At 40.5% G+C, this 14,585-nt stretch overlaps 1 protein-coding gene across 1 annotated transcript; it reads right to left on the reverse strand.

Moving 5' to 3' along the window:
• Nucleotides 1–9,605: 9,605 nt before the first annotated feature.
• On the reverse strand, nucleotides 9,606–12,191 carry LOC112749507 (B-box zinc finger protein 18). Its single transcript, XM_025797774.3, has 6 exons — nucleotides 11,728–12,191; nucleotides 11,421–11,537; nucleotides 11,095–11,191; nucleotides 10,896–11,011; nucleotides 10,558–10,800; nucleotides 9,606–9,908 (listed from the first exon to the last, which is right to left on the reverse strand). The coding sequence occupies exons 2-6, from the start codon at nucleotides 11,511–11,513 to the stop codon at nucleotides 9,903–9,905; spliced, it is 555 nt and encodes a 184-aa protein (XP_025653559.1). The 5' UTR covers nucleotides 11,514–11,537; nucleotides 11,728–12,191; the 3' UTR covers nucleotides 9,606–9,902.
• Between the last annotated feature and the right edge of the window lie 2,394 nt (nucleotides 12,192–14,585).

Here is a 14,585-nt window from a genome sequence, read left to right on the forward strand (position 1 = left end):
ATTCATGGAGGCCATGGTTTCGGGGTGATCAATGCCGAGGGTAAAACTATTTTGGACTTTTCCTCAACCTTTGATCTTCTCATCGCAAATACATGTTTTAAAAAGAGAGACGAACATCTTATAACCTATAAGAGTGGCATGACAAGCTCTCAAATCGACTTCTTCTTGTTGAGGAGAGTCGACCGGAAATTTTGCATTAACTGTAAAATTATCCCGGGAGAGAGTTTGACAACACAACATAGGGTGCTCGTCATGGATTTTCGCGTTGAGCAAAAGTTGAGGAAAAGACATCATACGAAGAACCCAAGGACGAGATGGTGGCGGATAAAAAGTGAGGAACAAAGAAGCTTCCTAAGACGGGTAGGAGAAGAGGCAAAGTGGGATGAGAATGGAAGAAAAGAAGATATGTGGAGGGAGATGGCAGAAGTTATTAGAAGAACAGCAAAAGAAAGTTTTGGTGAATCTAAAGGAATAGGACCAAGAGACAAGGAGTCCTGGTGGTGGAATGCGAGTATACAAGAAAAGATAAAGATAAAAAGGGAATGTTTTAAAGAGTGGTCTTTATGCCGCAATGCAGATAACTGAAAAAATATAAGGTGGCTAAGAAAGAGACAAAAGTGGCTGTAAGTGAAGCAAGAACAAGAGCATATGAGGGTCTCTACCAGTCTTTGGGCACGAAAGAAGGAGAAAAAGGTATATATAGAATCGCAAAGAGCCGGGAAAGAAGAACGAGAGATTTGGATCAGGTTAAGTGCATAAAAGATAAGGATGGAGAGGTGTTGGCTCAAGAGGAGAAGATTAATGAAAGGTGGAAGAGCTACTTCTACGAGTTATTTAATGAGGGACAGAAGACTCTTCCAAGTCTTGGTCGACTATGCACAAGGGAAGAAGATCAAAACTTTGACTACTATCGAAGGATTCGAGACTTCGAGGTAAAAGAGGCTCTAAAGCAGATGAAAAATGGCAGGGCAGTAAGACCTGATAATATCCCGATTGAGGTTTGGAAGGGTCTTGGAGAAAAAGGCATCAAATGGTTAACCAAGCTTTTTAATGAGATTTTAAGGTCAAAGAAGATGCCTGATGAGTGGAGAAAGAGCACCTTGGTACCTATCTACAAGAATAAGGGAGATATACAAAGTTGCGGAAACTATAGAGGGATTAAGCTTATGAGTCATACTATGAAGTTATGGGAAAGGGTGATAGAACGGAGGTTGAGAAAAGAGACACAAGTAACAGAGAACCAATTTGGATTTATGCTAGGCAGATCTACCACTGAAGCGATATACCTATTAAGAAGGATGATGGAGAGGTATCGTAGTAATAAAAAGGATCTACATATGGTGTTTATTGATTTGGAAAAAGCGTATGATAGGATACCAAGGGAGGTCTTATGGAAGGTTTTAGAAAAGAGGAGAGTAACGATCGCATATATTCGGGCAATTAAAGACATGTATGATGGGGCTACAACTAGTGTGAAGACTCAAGGTGGTGTGACAGAGGAATTCCCTATTGGTATAGAATTACACCAGGGATTATCCTTAAGTCCATACATTTTCACATTAGTCTTGGAAGTACTCACAGAGCACATTCAAGAGCCTGTGCCATGGTGCATGCTTTTTGCCGATGATATCGTCCTTATGGGAGAGTCAATGGAAGACCTAAATAAGAAGTTGGAGTTATGGAGAGAAGCTCTAGAAGGGTATGGTCTCCGCATAAGCCGTAGCAAGACGGAATATATGGAATGTAAGTTCAATCTGAGAAGGGAAAATCCCAATGTAGAGGTGAGGATTGGAGAAAACATCCTACGAAAAGTTAAAAGTTTTAAGTATCTTGGGTGCATCATACAGGATAATGGAGAGATTGAACAGGATGTAAATCATAGGATCCAAGCAGGTTGGTCAAAATGGCGGAGTGCATCTGGTTTTATATGCGACAAAAAAGTGCATTTAAAACTTAAAGGTAAATTCTATCGCACCGCTATAAGACCAGCTATGCTGTATGGTACGGAGTGTTGGGCGGCTAAAGGGGAGTACGAACATAAGCTGAGTGTGGCAGAGATGAAGATGTTGAGATGGATGAGTGGTCATACGCGATTGGATAAAATAAGGAATGAAGATATAAGGGAGAGAGTTGGAGTAGCACCCATTGTGGAAAAGATGGTTGAATCGCGTCTCAGGTGGTTTGGACATGTGAGAAGAAGACCGATAGAACATCCAGTCAGGAGGGTGGATGAGATGGAAGATGGACAAAGGGCGAAAGGCAGAGGAAGACCTAAGAAGACCATTCATGAGGTGGTAAAACGAGATCTACATGTAAACGGTCTTTCTGTTGACATGATACATGACAGAGCACAATGACGTCGTTTGATTCATGTAGCCGACCCCACTTAGTGGGACAAGGCTTTGTTGTTGTTGTTGTTGTTGAAGAATTCTTTTTGTAATTATATTTATCCAACTATACAGTCATTTATTTATTAAGAATTTATGGTGTACGTTTTTGGACCAATCTAAATACCTCAAATTTTAGGAGTAAGAAAAAAAATTCTTAAGAGAGAGACTGAATCTCGAGTGATAAATAAAATAAGGCCAATCTAAATAACTCAATCCTCTTTTTATATTGAAAATAAATATGCGTTCATAGTATATGATGTTCAAATTATTATTAGTAAAATAATTCACACGATCTAATTATTTAATTTTGAGTTAAAAGGAGTTGGAATTATGAGCGGAAGGGAGAGAGTGAGAGCGGGGTGGGAATACACTGGGCAGGGGAGGTATAGGTTACCTTCCGGTCAAGCAAAGGATCCAAGGGTTTGGAATCGAGAGGAGTACGTTCGTCTGGAACGGGATTCGTTCAGCATCTTTGTGGACAGCTTATCAGGGGATATCTCGAAGCAGGAGCTATTTGGACTGTTTTCATGGACGGGGAGGATCAACGACATATATCTCGCAAGAAAGACGAGAAATGGGATGATATACCTGTTTGCATTTATATGGTATACTACGAAGGGAGGAGCACTGAAGGCAATTGCAGAGATGAATCGCATGAAGTTAAAGAAATTTTCGTCGGAGAGGCTAAGTACAGGAGGGATGAGGTTAAAAGACAGAGCAAGCCTTTGGTTGAGGGACGGATGCAGCACCAGCAGGTGGGGGTCAATCCTGAAGGAAGGGAGTGTACAGTTGGGATTCCTCCATCTCAGACCATGAATCCTTCTACACATGCTCCTACGGAGGGTCAGCCGAAAGTGGGGGCTAAGGGGCTGGAAGTCTCTGCAGATACGACTAACCTGGAATAGTTGCAGAGGAGTGTGATTGGGAGTGCCACGGGATCAATTGACTTCAGGTTATTGAATGAATTGGCCCGGAAGGTATGGCCACACGTTGTTAGAATATGTGAGTTGGGGAATTACAAGGTCTTGTTGATATTGATAGTGCAAAGAGTGCGGAGGAGGCGCTGGAAAGGTGCGGGGATGGGCTGCAGCAGTTCTTTCATAATGTGTGCCGTTGGAATGAGCATGATAGATATGACAAGAGAAGAGTGTGGATTGAGTGTTATGGTGTTCTGTTACACGTATGGACGGAGGATACGTTCCGCGCAATTGGTGGGCAGTGGGGTGAGGTGGTAGTTTGTGATAATGGAATAGCTGTGGGCACGTCTTTCCGGGCCGGACGCATGATGATTTATACATGGCGGTTTGAAACTATTTCAGAAAGTCTCCAATTATCTGTAGGTTCGTCTGTGTATGAGATATTTGTTAAGGAGGTGGGCGGCGGTGCAATTGGCTATTCGGATGGTTTGGCAACCGAGGCTGAGAAAGGGCATGATGGAAAGTCTGCCAGTAATGCCGATCGTCATGAAAGTTCCATGCAGTTGGGAGGGGGTGACACAACGGATGCGGCGGTGGCCCTGCTGAATAGGCCGAAAGAGGTGGAGGAGGGTAGAATTGTAACTGATCATGTGATTTTTGATGAATGGAGTAACAGTTTTTTAAATTCAAACACAGTAACAGAAAGAGATACGGTTTTTGCTCTCAGAAGGGAAAGGGCTGATTTGGCAGAAGACATGTCAGAAAGGATCCAATCCTGGGCTTATGAGAGGGATCAGGTGGTTGATGTAGGTGAGATTACAAGTAAGTTGCGGTTGGGCTTGTGTGCTATGGAGCCCAGTGAATTGGGTCAAAGATCCATGACCCATAATGAATTAAGCAAGCCACATGGTGAAGGGTTGGGCTTCAACATCCGAGGCCCACACGCTATGCCTCATTCCAGGTCAGGAACGGACCTCTCCCTTGGACCTAGTAGCGGGCGGGTTGGAGGCAACATGGATGGGGGTTTGCTATCGGGTAGGGCTGGGAAGTGCGCTCCTCCAGGTCGGTGTTGCGAAGCTTTCGTAGTGGATCAGGGCGCCGCGAACGTGCTGATTGCGAAAAGGGGAGGGAGGCCGGCGGGAACTGCGAGTCGGAGGCTGCGATCTATGCGATGCCACCGGCTGGAGTGGGTGGCTGTTGGTCGAAGTCTTCCACGGCGATGGTTGATGCTGGAGAGATGGCGGCTGCTGGCGAGAGGGGCCTGATCCGGTCGGCGACTTGTGCTGGGGGCAGTGGTGCGAGCCTGAGAGTGCGGGGGTTGCCACTGTGTGCATCGGGCAGGTCCCATGCGAGGAAGGGGAAAGGAAGAGAGCCACCGGGGGGAGAGGAGCGGGGAGCCAGGTCAGGGGGATCTGCTGCAGGGATGGTGCCGTCGGTGGAGGGTGGGTTGGCAACGAACCGACTAGACGGGGGTCCCGAATCTGCAGTGGCTGGTGAGCGCAGCCAATATGGTGTGTTGTGCTGTCAGTTGGAAGAGAATGAATTAAGTGAGGGAGCCCGAATTGTGACACAGACATGGAAGGGGAGTGGGTCAGACGAGCCATGTGTCATGATGAATTGTTGTGAAGGTTCTACAGGGGGCGGGGCTATACGTGACTCTCAGGGGATTATAGATGTAGCAGCAGAGGTAGGGACAGGGGGTAAGGAGGGAGATTCTGAGAGTTTGCGAACTGCTCGTTGTGATGAGGGAAGTGAAGCCGAGACAGAATCGTCTGAGAGAAGATGGACAACTGAAATGGAAGAAAGTTTGGAAGCATGGGAGCTTGCAGTGGAATTTGGAGCTGTGCAGTATGATGAAGAAGATGACATTATGACAATACTTCAAGCACAGAATGAGGCAATAGCTCAGAAGAAAAAGCTGGCAAAGAAGAAGGAAAAGGCACGAAGGAGTCACCCGAAAAATCGAAAAAAGGTGTGTATAAGTGCTTTACAATGATATTTAGTTCCTGGAATATTAGGGGGTTGGCGGGAGTTGGTAAACTGAGCATGGTAAATAGTTTTCGGAAGAAGTTTAAAGTGCATATGCTAGGCTTGATAGAGACGAAGAAAGAAGTTGTGAATAAGTTTGATATAGTGCAACTGTGGGGTGATGGTGCGGTTAAATGGGAGTTTGTTGGGTCGGTTGGTGCTTCAGGTGGACTGCTTTTGTTGTGGGATGAAACGATGTTTCAGATGAACAACTGCTATAAAGGAGCTCGTTGGTTATGTGTGGAGGGTGTGCTACTGAAAAATAATTTTTCTTGTGCTTTTTGCCTAGTTTATGGTCCGCATGATAGGGCGGAAAAGCTGGTCACGTGGAAAGAGCTAAGCTTCTTATCTGGGTTATGTCAAGTTCCGTTTTGTTATATGGGGATTTTAACGAGATAACTCATCTGGAAGAAAGGAAGGGCGCTACCTCGTTGCCGGTGTCAGCAACAGAGTTTAAAGCTTGGATCCAGGATATGGAGTTAGTGGATTTAGCAGTCACTGATCGCTCGTTCACCTGGTTCAGAGGACAATCATGTAGCCGCATTGATAGGGGTCTGGTTAGTTTGGAGTGGTTAGAAGAGTTTTCGGGAACAAGGCTGAGAGAGGGGCCGAGAGGGTTATCTGACCATTGTCCAATGATTCTGGACGATACTCGGTATAGAGGAGGGCCAAGACCTTTTCGGAGCTTGGACTCATGGTTTACGCATGATGGTTTCTTGAGGATGGTAAAGGAGGAGTGGAGGAGCTTAGGAGAGGAACATTTTCTGGACAAGTTAAAGGCTCTGACAACTCCGCTGAGCAGATGGCATAGAGAGAAATTTGGGGACATAGACCGAAGGATTACACAGTTTGAGGATGAAATCAAAAAAGCGGATGACATAGCTAGTACTGGAGTGGCTGATGGAACTATTGAAGCAAAGAGGAAGGCACTAGTGAGCTTTTGTAGGAAATGGTATATCAGAAAGGAGCTGCATTGGAAGCAGATGTCAAGATCTCGTCATGCAAAGGACATGGATAAAAACACCCGCTACTTTCACAATTTAGCCTCAGCGCGACGAAGATCCAATCGGATTGATGCCTTAATGGTCGATGGGAGGATGGTCAGGAACCAAGCAAGGATTAAGGTTGCTATTCGGGACTTCTATAAGAAGTTGTACCACCAGGAGACTTCTCCGATCATTGGATTCAGGGAAGGGCTTGTTCAACAAATCAATGAGGAAGAGGCAACAGAGTTAGAGGTGATGCCAACACCTGATGAAGTAAAGGCGGCTATTTGGGATTGTGAGTCAACAAAGGCACCAGATAGTGATGGGTACAACATGAATTTCATCAAGAAGTGCTGGGATGAATTAGGGAAGGAGTTCACTGATGTGGTGTTAGGTTTTTTCCAGTCATCTAAGCTACTTAGCGATTCGAGTGTCACTTGGGTGACGCTGGCACCGAAGTTTACTGGAGCCAGAGAAATTAAGAATCTCCGGCCGATTAGTATGGTGGGCTGTGTTTATAAGGTAATTTCTAAAGTATTGGTTCGGAGGATGCGGAAGGTGATGCCGAGTTTGGTAGGAGAGACTCAGAGTGCCTTCGTAAAGGGGAGGAAAATACATGATGGGGCGCTGATTGCCTGCGAAACGGTGCACTAGATGAAATCACGGAAAAAAAGCTCCGCGATAATAAAGCTGGATTTTCAAAAGGCTTATGATAGAGTTAAGTGGAGCTTTCTGGATATTGTACTGCAGAAGATAGGCTTCGGTCAGAAATGGCGAGGGTGGATTAAGGAGTGTGTCTGCTCTGCATCTATGTCGATTCTTGTTAATGGGTCACCTACGAAGCCTTTCAAAATGGAAAGGGGCTTGCGACAAGGAGACCCGCTGTCCCCATTTCTGTTTGTTTTAGTTGTGGATGTTCTCCATAGAATGATTGGCAAGGCAGTAAGGAATGATCGTATATCTCCACTATTATTTGGGAGGGATCACATTGAGTTATCTCACTTGCAGTTTGTGGATGACACAATTCTTTTCTGCCCTCCTGAGGAGGAGACCATAAGAAATTATCAGCGACTGCTCCGATGCTTTGAACTGATGTCTGGGTTTAACATTAATTTTGAAAAGTCCAACTTTATTCCAGTCAATTGTGATCGGATGTGGGTTCGTAGGATGTGTCTGTTATTAGGGTGTAAGGAAGCATCACTACCAGTCAGATATCTGGGTATTCCCCTGGGAGCAAATCCGAGGTTGGTACAGACATGAAAACCGGTGATTGACAAGGTCAAAGATAAGCTCAGTTTGTGGAAAGCAAAGACTCTCAACAAAGCGGGCAAGTTGGTCCTCATTAAGTCGGTTCTTAATAGCTTGCCTATTTACTACCTCAGCCTATATAAGATGCCGAAGACAGTGGCGAAAAAGTTGATTTCCCTACAACGACGATTCTTGTGGAGTACAGAGGATGGGAGGCACAGGTTACTGCTTGTGAAGTGGGAAGTAGTTATGGCTCCTAAGAAGGCAGGTGGTTTGGGAGTTGGGGATGCGGTGATTCGAAATACAGCTTTGCTGTTCAAGTGGTGGTGGAGGTTCTCAAAAGAAGATTGTCCTTTATGGAAACAAGTTGTTTGCTCCTGCAACAACATGAATCCTACTGTGATGCTGCGAGGCCAGCCAGTTCCCATAAGAGGGGGTCCTTGGCAGGATATCTGCCAGCTTCAAATTAGTGAGTCACAGCTGAGAGAAAATATGATCAGCGGGTTGTCTATAGAGCTCGGTAATGGCAGAACAATCCGGTTCTGGGAGGATAGCTGGTTGCCGCCTGGGGTGTTGAAAGATATGTTTCCTAGACTCTACTCGGTTTCGACCCTTCACGGATCTGTTATAGGGGATTGTGGGTTTTGGGATGGGCTATAGTGGATCTAGAGCTTTTAGTGGAGGAGAGAGTTGTTCCAATGAGAGTTGGATTTAGTACACCAGCTTCATGAGCTGTTACAGTCGGTCAAGTCCACCACTCAAAAAGAGAATGACGTGGTATGGAAATTTGATAAAACAAGAGTTTACTCAACTGCTTCCTTTGGGCAGGTTTTGCAGGCGGAAGTCCTACAGGAAAAAATCACTAGCTATAGCTTCACTCGTGCTGTTTGGAAAGGGTTTGTCCCTCCGAGGGTTGAGCTGTTTACTTGGTTTGTCTTGGTTGGAAGGATGAATACCAAGGATCGACTATGTAGATTTCAGGTTATTGCTCACCAGGACAATAGGTGTGTGCTATGCGGTAAGGCTGAGGAAACTGCTTTTCATTTGTTCCTCGAGTGCGAGATCACTTGGCAGGTGTGGTGTGCTTGGCTGCTGGCCTTGGGACGAAGGTGGAGCTTTCCAGATACACTAAAGGATCACTTTGAAAGCTGGACGAATTTATCTGTAAGGAAGGTAGACAGAAAGAGGTGGTTCATTGGGTTCTTTGCGGTTATCTGGACAACCTGGCTAGAAAGGAATGGTAGACTCTTCCGAGATAATACTTCCAGCGTGGAGGACATCATAAGCAGGTCGCTTAGGTACTCTGAGGAATGGAGTGGTGATGACCCATTTGGTTGTTGATGGCCATGCCGAAAATGACTAGGGGTTGGTTTATTGGATTTTGTTATTTCTTGTAGTTTTTTAATTACTCCACTCTATGTGTTGAGCTCCCTTTGATTCAAAAAAAAAAAAAGGAGTTAGAATTTAGAAAGTTGCTTTTCGAGATAAATAAATAAATAAACATAAGAGCTATGATGCACGGACACTGACATGACACGGGACACGTCAACACGCGAATTTTAAAATCTTACATGACACGGGGACACGCATTTATATAAAATATAAATTAAAATTTTTAATTATTTTTAATGTCTTGTTTTAATTATATCAAGTATTTAAAATATTTTTTGTTTTAATAAATAATAATATATACTATATCTAAATTTATTTTAAAAATATATGTTAAGAATAAGACTGGACACCCGAACACGTGATGGTATTTAGGTGTGTCAAGGCGTGTCCAGAGAAGAATTTTTTATTTTTTATTGAGACACGGTTGGACACAGCAGACACGCGTGTCGGACGAGTGTCAGTGAGTGTCGTGTCCGAAATGTGTCCGACACGCGGACACGATAAAGTGTCCATGCTTCATAGATAAGAGCAAACTCCAATTTCTACCATCATACGCAATTTGGCAACACGTCACAATGAAAATAAAACAATAAATATTTTCCCTAAATTTTCTAAGGGAGCTCAATGACATGAAAAAGAGTGTGTAAAGAAATAAAAGTTACCACACATTTCATTGGAAAGAGATTACATATTTGCAGTTAACAATGCTTTGCAGTACAGATCTAAAGTGTTGATCTACCAAATTGAATTCTCAAAAGGGCAAACAAACTCCTAAAAAGATTCTGGTGCCGCAATGCCTCGTTTGCTAGCATAGTATGTTAATCTACTAATCTACTATTCCAACATTGTGACTAGCATGCATGAGACAATGCAATTGTTTTGCCATTTGATAGATTTATGGTGTATTATCATGTCAGAACTTCTCTGTTTAATTGCATGACTTATGGCTGCAAAAAAAAAAAAAGGAACAAATTATGAGAAATATGCATATCAGTATATATACAAAAAGTAACCACAGTAATTGTGTTCCACAAGCTTTGTCCTTCTATATTTATCCCTTCTTCCCTTGAGAGTTCACAGAAGCAAAGATGAACCATATGGTGTTGAAATCATGTTTGAAGAGTTGTTGAGTTATATTTTCAATAGCATTACTAAGACCAATTCTAGAAAACAAAGGAAAGCTGAAATTTCATGGTTACAAGAGGCAGAAAAGGAAACAAGACGAATAAAAAAAATTAGTTCCAGATTTACAAAATTTGATGTAAGCTGCAGTAGTCAAAAGGAATTAACTCTTTTATTCTTTGGATGACACTCATTTATTGAACAACTTAAAACTATGAGGAATATGTCACATGCTTCCTATAATCCAATCCCATTTGTGTATAATCATCATAAACAACATAGAAGTCCATCATGTGTTCAACCTACCAATCATAATTAGATCATTTGAGTAAGTTTACTCTAGTGTAACGAGTTAAATTCTTACAGGCTAAAATATTAGTTTGCAGGATCTCATGTATGTTTAACACAAATTTATCATATATGGAATGTCCAATCTGTCAAAAAAGAAAATTTTTATTCCTCATGAACTCCTACCTGATTATTTGATGCTTGTTCATGTATTCTGTTAGGCTTCATGTTCAAATCAATCATTTTAGTTTCCATCTTGGCATGTCCATCAGCATCAGGATCTGGTGTTGAAAGCAGCGGCATCCTGTGGTTTTGTTGCTTCTCCCCCATTTTTAATTTGGGAAGTGGATTTTGTCCCCTCTTAGTCTCCCCTGGTTCCACAGGTTGAGAAGCTGGGTTTTCTATGTTACTAGGTTTATCTCCTGGAAACTATGGAACACACAAATATTACTTATCTTAAATGACAAAAATGAAAGACCTCCATCTAGATAAGAAATCAATATAAGGAGCAAGGAGAAACACACCTCAACTCTTTGCCTAAATAGAAGATATCTTCCATGTGTTCTTTTACCACCAACATGAACTATCATGTCGCACTGCAAACAAAGCGAGCTTCCATCTGTCTCGCAATAGAAGAATGCTACGTCCAGATTGAAATAAACACATAAGCCAAAGTCAATTGAGAAATATTACTATCATAGTTGACACAAAGAAAGTGCCTACCAGGTGCATTCTCGCATATATCACAACGAGGCACATCGCTTGGACTTGCCAGACCCACTCTTACATGCCTGCTAGCAAGTTTATTACACATGTGAACCTGCCGACCCAAGATTTCAAACGTTTAACTCATTAGTTCACCACTAAGTACTAACAAACTTAGATTTCAACTTTAAAGAATCCCTATCAAAGGATTTCGCCAAAATTGCTACATTACCGATAAAACCTCATAAATTTGTGCCATTGTTTCAGATTACAAGATTGAGAGTGAGTGATCTAAGTCAAACTAAGAAAGATAATGAACATAAGAGAAGAAGAAGCAAAGCAACCTTCTCATCGCAGGCACGGCAGAGTGCGGCCTCATCAGCGGCGCAGAAGACGATAGCGGCCGCACTCTCACAAGCATCACAAAGCGTTCGCATAATTGAGCTCTCTCAGTTTCATTGCTTAACCGAACAAATACAAATACAAATACAAAAAAAGTTCAAGTCAGATGCAGAGGAAGGGAACACCCACACCTTCCACCTCTGTATAATTAATTAATAATAACAACAACAAAAACAAGAATATATATATATATATATTAAAAAATAAAGAAAAGAGGGACGGGGGGCACAGAAGAAGACAGATTCTCACGAAATCCATGTGGCTACGATGGTTTTTGTTTTTCTCTGTATGGTGATGGCGGTTGAGGGTTGAGGGTGCTGCCTGCTTAATGATGACGATGATAGAGAGTGTGGGAATTAGGGGAGATTAGATTACATAAAAAGAGAAAAGAGAGAGAGGATTTAGAGGGATTGGGAGGGGACCTTTCAGCTTTGGGTTGATTCCAGAAGAAAGCATTGACACAATAAATGAGTTGTTTTTCCTTTTTGAACTATGTTGCCCCCTCTAACTTTGTTACTTGGTAGCCACAAGTTCAAAGCCCACTCCTCACTTGACAGCACCTCTCGCTTCATTCTCACCCACCAGTTTTTAATCTGGGTCCCATCTACCCCTCCTTCCCCTAATGTTCTTCTCTTGTGTTAAATTGTCTCAAGGATAAACTACACTACTTTCTCTACTTTCAGATATCAAAATTATTCATTTCCACTCATTGCATCAACAGATTCAATTCTTATTTAATTTAATTAAGGTCGTTGCTAGGTCTCGCTCAACCTGCGTGTCTTCCGTGTTATTGTTTTTTTTTTTCTATTCTTAATTAAATTTTGACGATAAATAATAAATCTACAACAAGCATTTTGAAATTTGAGTCTTTGAATATTGAGATTAACAAAATAAAAATTTAATTATCATTTTAAAATTAATAGTTTGGATTTGGATATTAATATTCGAGAAAAGTTTGCTTAATTCTCCATCTCTGCTAAGAACAATATATATATAGTTATAATTTATCAATTTTTTCATTTTTATCTTTTCTTATTTTTATTAATTTTTTTATGACAATTGAATATTTTTAAGGTTACGTTTCAGTAAATTTGATATATAAATTTGTTTTTTGTTTCTTGTCATATTTGTATATTATGAAACTTGATATATAAATATATATTACTTATATCTAAATTTCTAAATGTAATAACAAATGAATTATTTTGTGTTTCTAAATGTATACATTACCGATAAATATATAATACAATTAGCTGGTTTGTAAGAGATTAGGAATTAAAAGTTAACTAGCTAACCTCAAATCCTAAAGGAGATTCCAACCTCTATAACCAATTTGTCCCTTTTATGTACTAACGATAAATACAAATCTCAAGTACTTTTTTGTATATCATTATGTTATATCCTAGAACTCGTCTTTAAATAATTAGAAAAAAAATTCTTAAACGGTTTCTCATCATTATTTCGAAAAAAAAAAAGAGACTTTTAATAATTTTTTTATTTTTAAATTTTATTTCTAATAAATTAAAAAATATTAGTAATTTTTAAATTATTTTTACTCATAAAAATTAAATAGAGAATATATTAGTGATTAACGAGTTATATAAGTATGTTTTGGAGAGAAATTATTGACAGAAGGCTAACCAATTTTACAAAGTTAATTATCAGGGTCAAAATGAGAATTTAATTTTTACTTTTAAGAATTTCGTAGTTCTTCAAAAAAATTATCAATGATCAGGATGAGTATTCACTCGATAATTAATTTGAGTTGGTCAAATGATCAATTCACTTATCTGTTTAAGTAAGTGTTAGAGGTTCGAATTTTATTTTGTGCATGTGCTATCTATTAATCAATGACAAACCCTTAAATAAAACTCAAATTTATAGTAAATTAATTCTTAACTTGTCCAACTAAAGAATAGTGTGAGGAAAAAAAAAACTCACCTTTAAATACAATACTAATAAGTGATCAAGTTAGTCATTTTCAATTTTGTTTTTTTTTCAAAGATAATAGTGGTATTATATTCAATAGAAAAATAAATATAATATCTAATAGTCAGGACAAGAAAAATAGAAAATGGAAATTCTTAAATATTCACAAATAGGTGAAATTATAAGAGGAAAATAATATAGAAAAGTAGATAGGGAAGAAACCTCATAGCACTATGCATAAGGTAAAATAGATAGCTCCTGATTCAACTTAAATGATATTGCTAGCATTTTTTCTGGAGGGTCCTGGACATGTTCGAAAACTCGCCGACACCTCTCATTCCAAATATTCCAAGCTATAATCAAAATCAGTCGAGCTCTTTGAGAGCTTGTTCCTTGAAGTTCAATTTATAATACTGAATTCCTCCACCAATCGAAGAATAAAGAACATCTATGGTTTGGAATGAGATAAGTCAACTGACTCTTTTTTCACACTAGATTAGCGTCTCCACAGAAAAATAGACAGTGCATGAATGATTCTGGAGCTGACTTGCAGATTGGACAAGTTGACGAAGTGAATGGGAACAACAGGTGGATGAGAAGCAGAGCTTACCATGGAGGATTTTTCACACAAAGAATAAAATCTTGTGAGGGATTTTCAGCTTCCATAAATGGTTCCAAACTGACCTCTATTACATGAAATTCGGACAAAATTCAATAGAGGTATGGTAAAACTGGTAAGCAATCCTATACCCTGATGTAACATCATATGTTTTTGCTCTGTTCATTACCCATTAAATTTTGTTTTCACCTTCTCCTAGAGTTATGGAGAGGATTCGCTGAGCAATTTTTAGAGAGAAACAATTTGAGATTAATACTTGGTTCTACTATTTATTTGACAAAAACAGGACTTTCACCCATAACACATGGTAACTATCTGATAGTAGTGCCGCAGATGGTGGAACAGTGAAGGGGTAAGGAGGAGGGAGTCATGCTTCGCTAAAGATTCGGATATCACCATAACTTACTTTTCAACTAATGTCTTTCTTTATAACTTGCCTCCCTTCAAGAATATTTTGCCAACCCCAAGAAGGTAAGGTTCCTACTTCTGCTGTAAGGATGGAATTAAATCTGAAGTATTTACTTTTAAGTATTCTAGAAAGAAGAGAGTTAGATTGAGT

This window comes from Arachis hypogaea, chromosome 15 (genome assembly GCF_003086295.3).
Source record: "Arachis hypogaea cultivar Tifrunner chromosome 15, arahy.Tifrunner.gnm2.J5K5, whole genome shotgun sequence".
In the NCBI taxonomy this organism is placed as follows: Eukaryota; Viridiplantae; Streptophyta; class Magnoliopsida; order Fabales; family Fabaceae; genus Arachis; species Arachis hypogaea.

What these genes read in the sequence shown, in the direction of transcription:
- LOC112749507 (XM_025797774.3), bottom strand. Translation starts at nt 11,513, where the DNA reads ATGCGAACGCTTTGTGATGCTTGTGAGAGTGCGGCCGCTATCGTCTTC. An exon ending in GCCGTGCCTGCGATGAGAAG is followed by an intron (nt 11,192 to 11,420) that starts GTTGCTTTGCTT and finishes TTGGGTCGGCAG; the next exon opens with GTTCACATGTGTAATAAACT. An exon ending in TATATGCGAGAATGCACCTG is followed by an intron (nt 11,012 to 11,094) that starts GTAGGCACTTTC and finishes ATCTGGACGTAG; the next exon opens with CATTCTTCTATTGCGAGACA.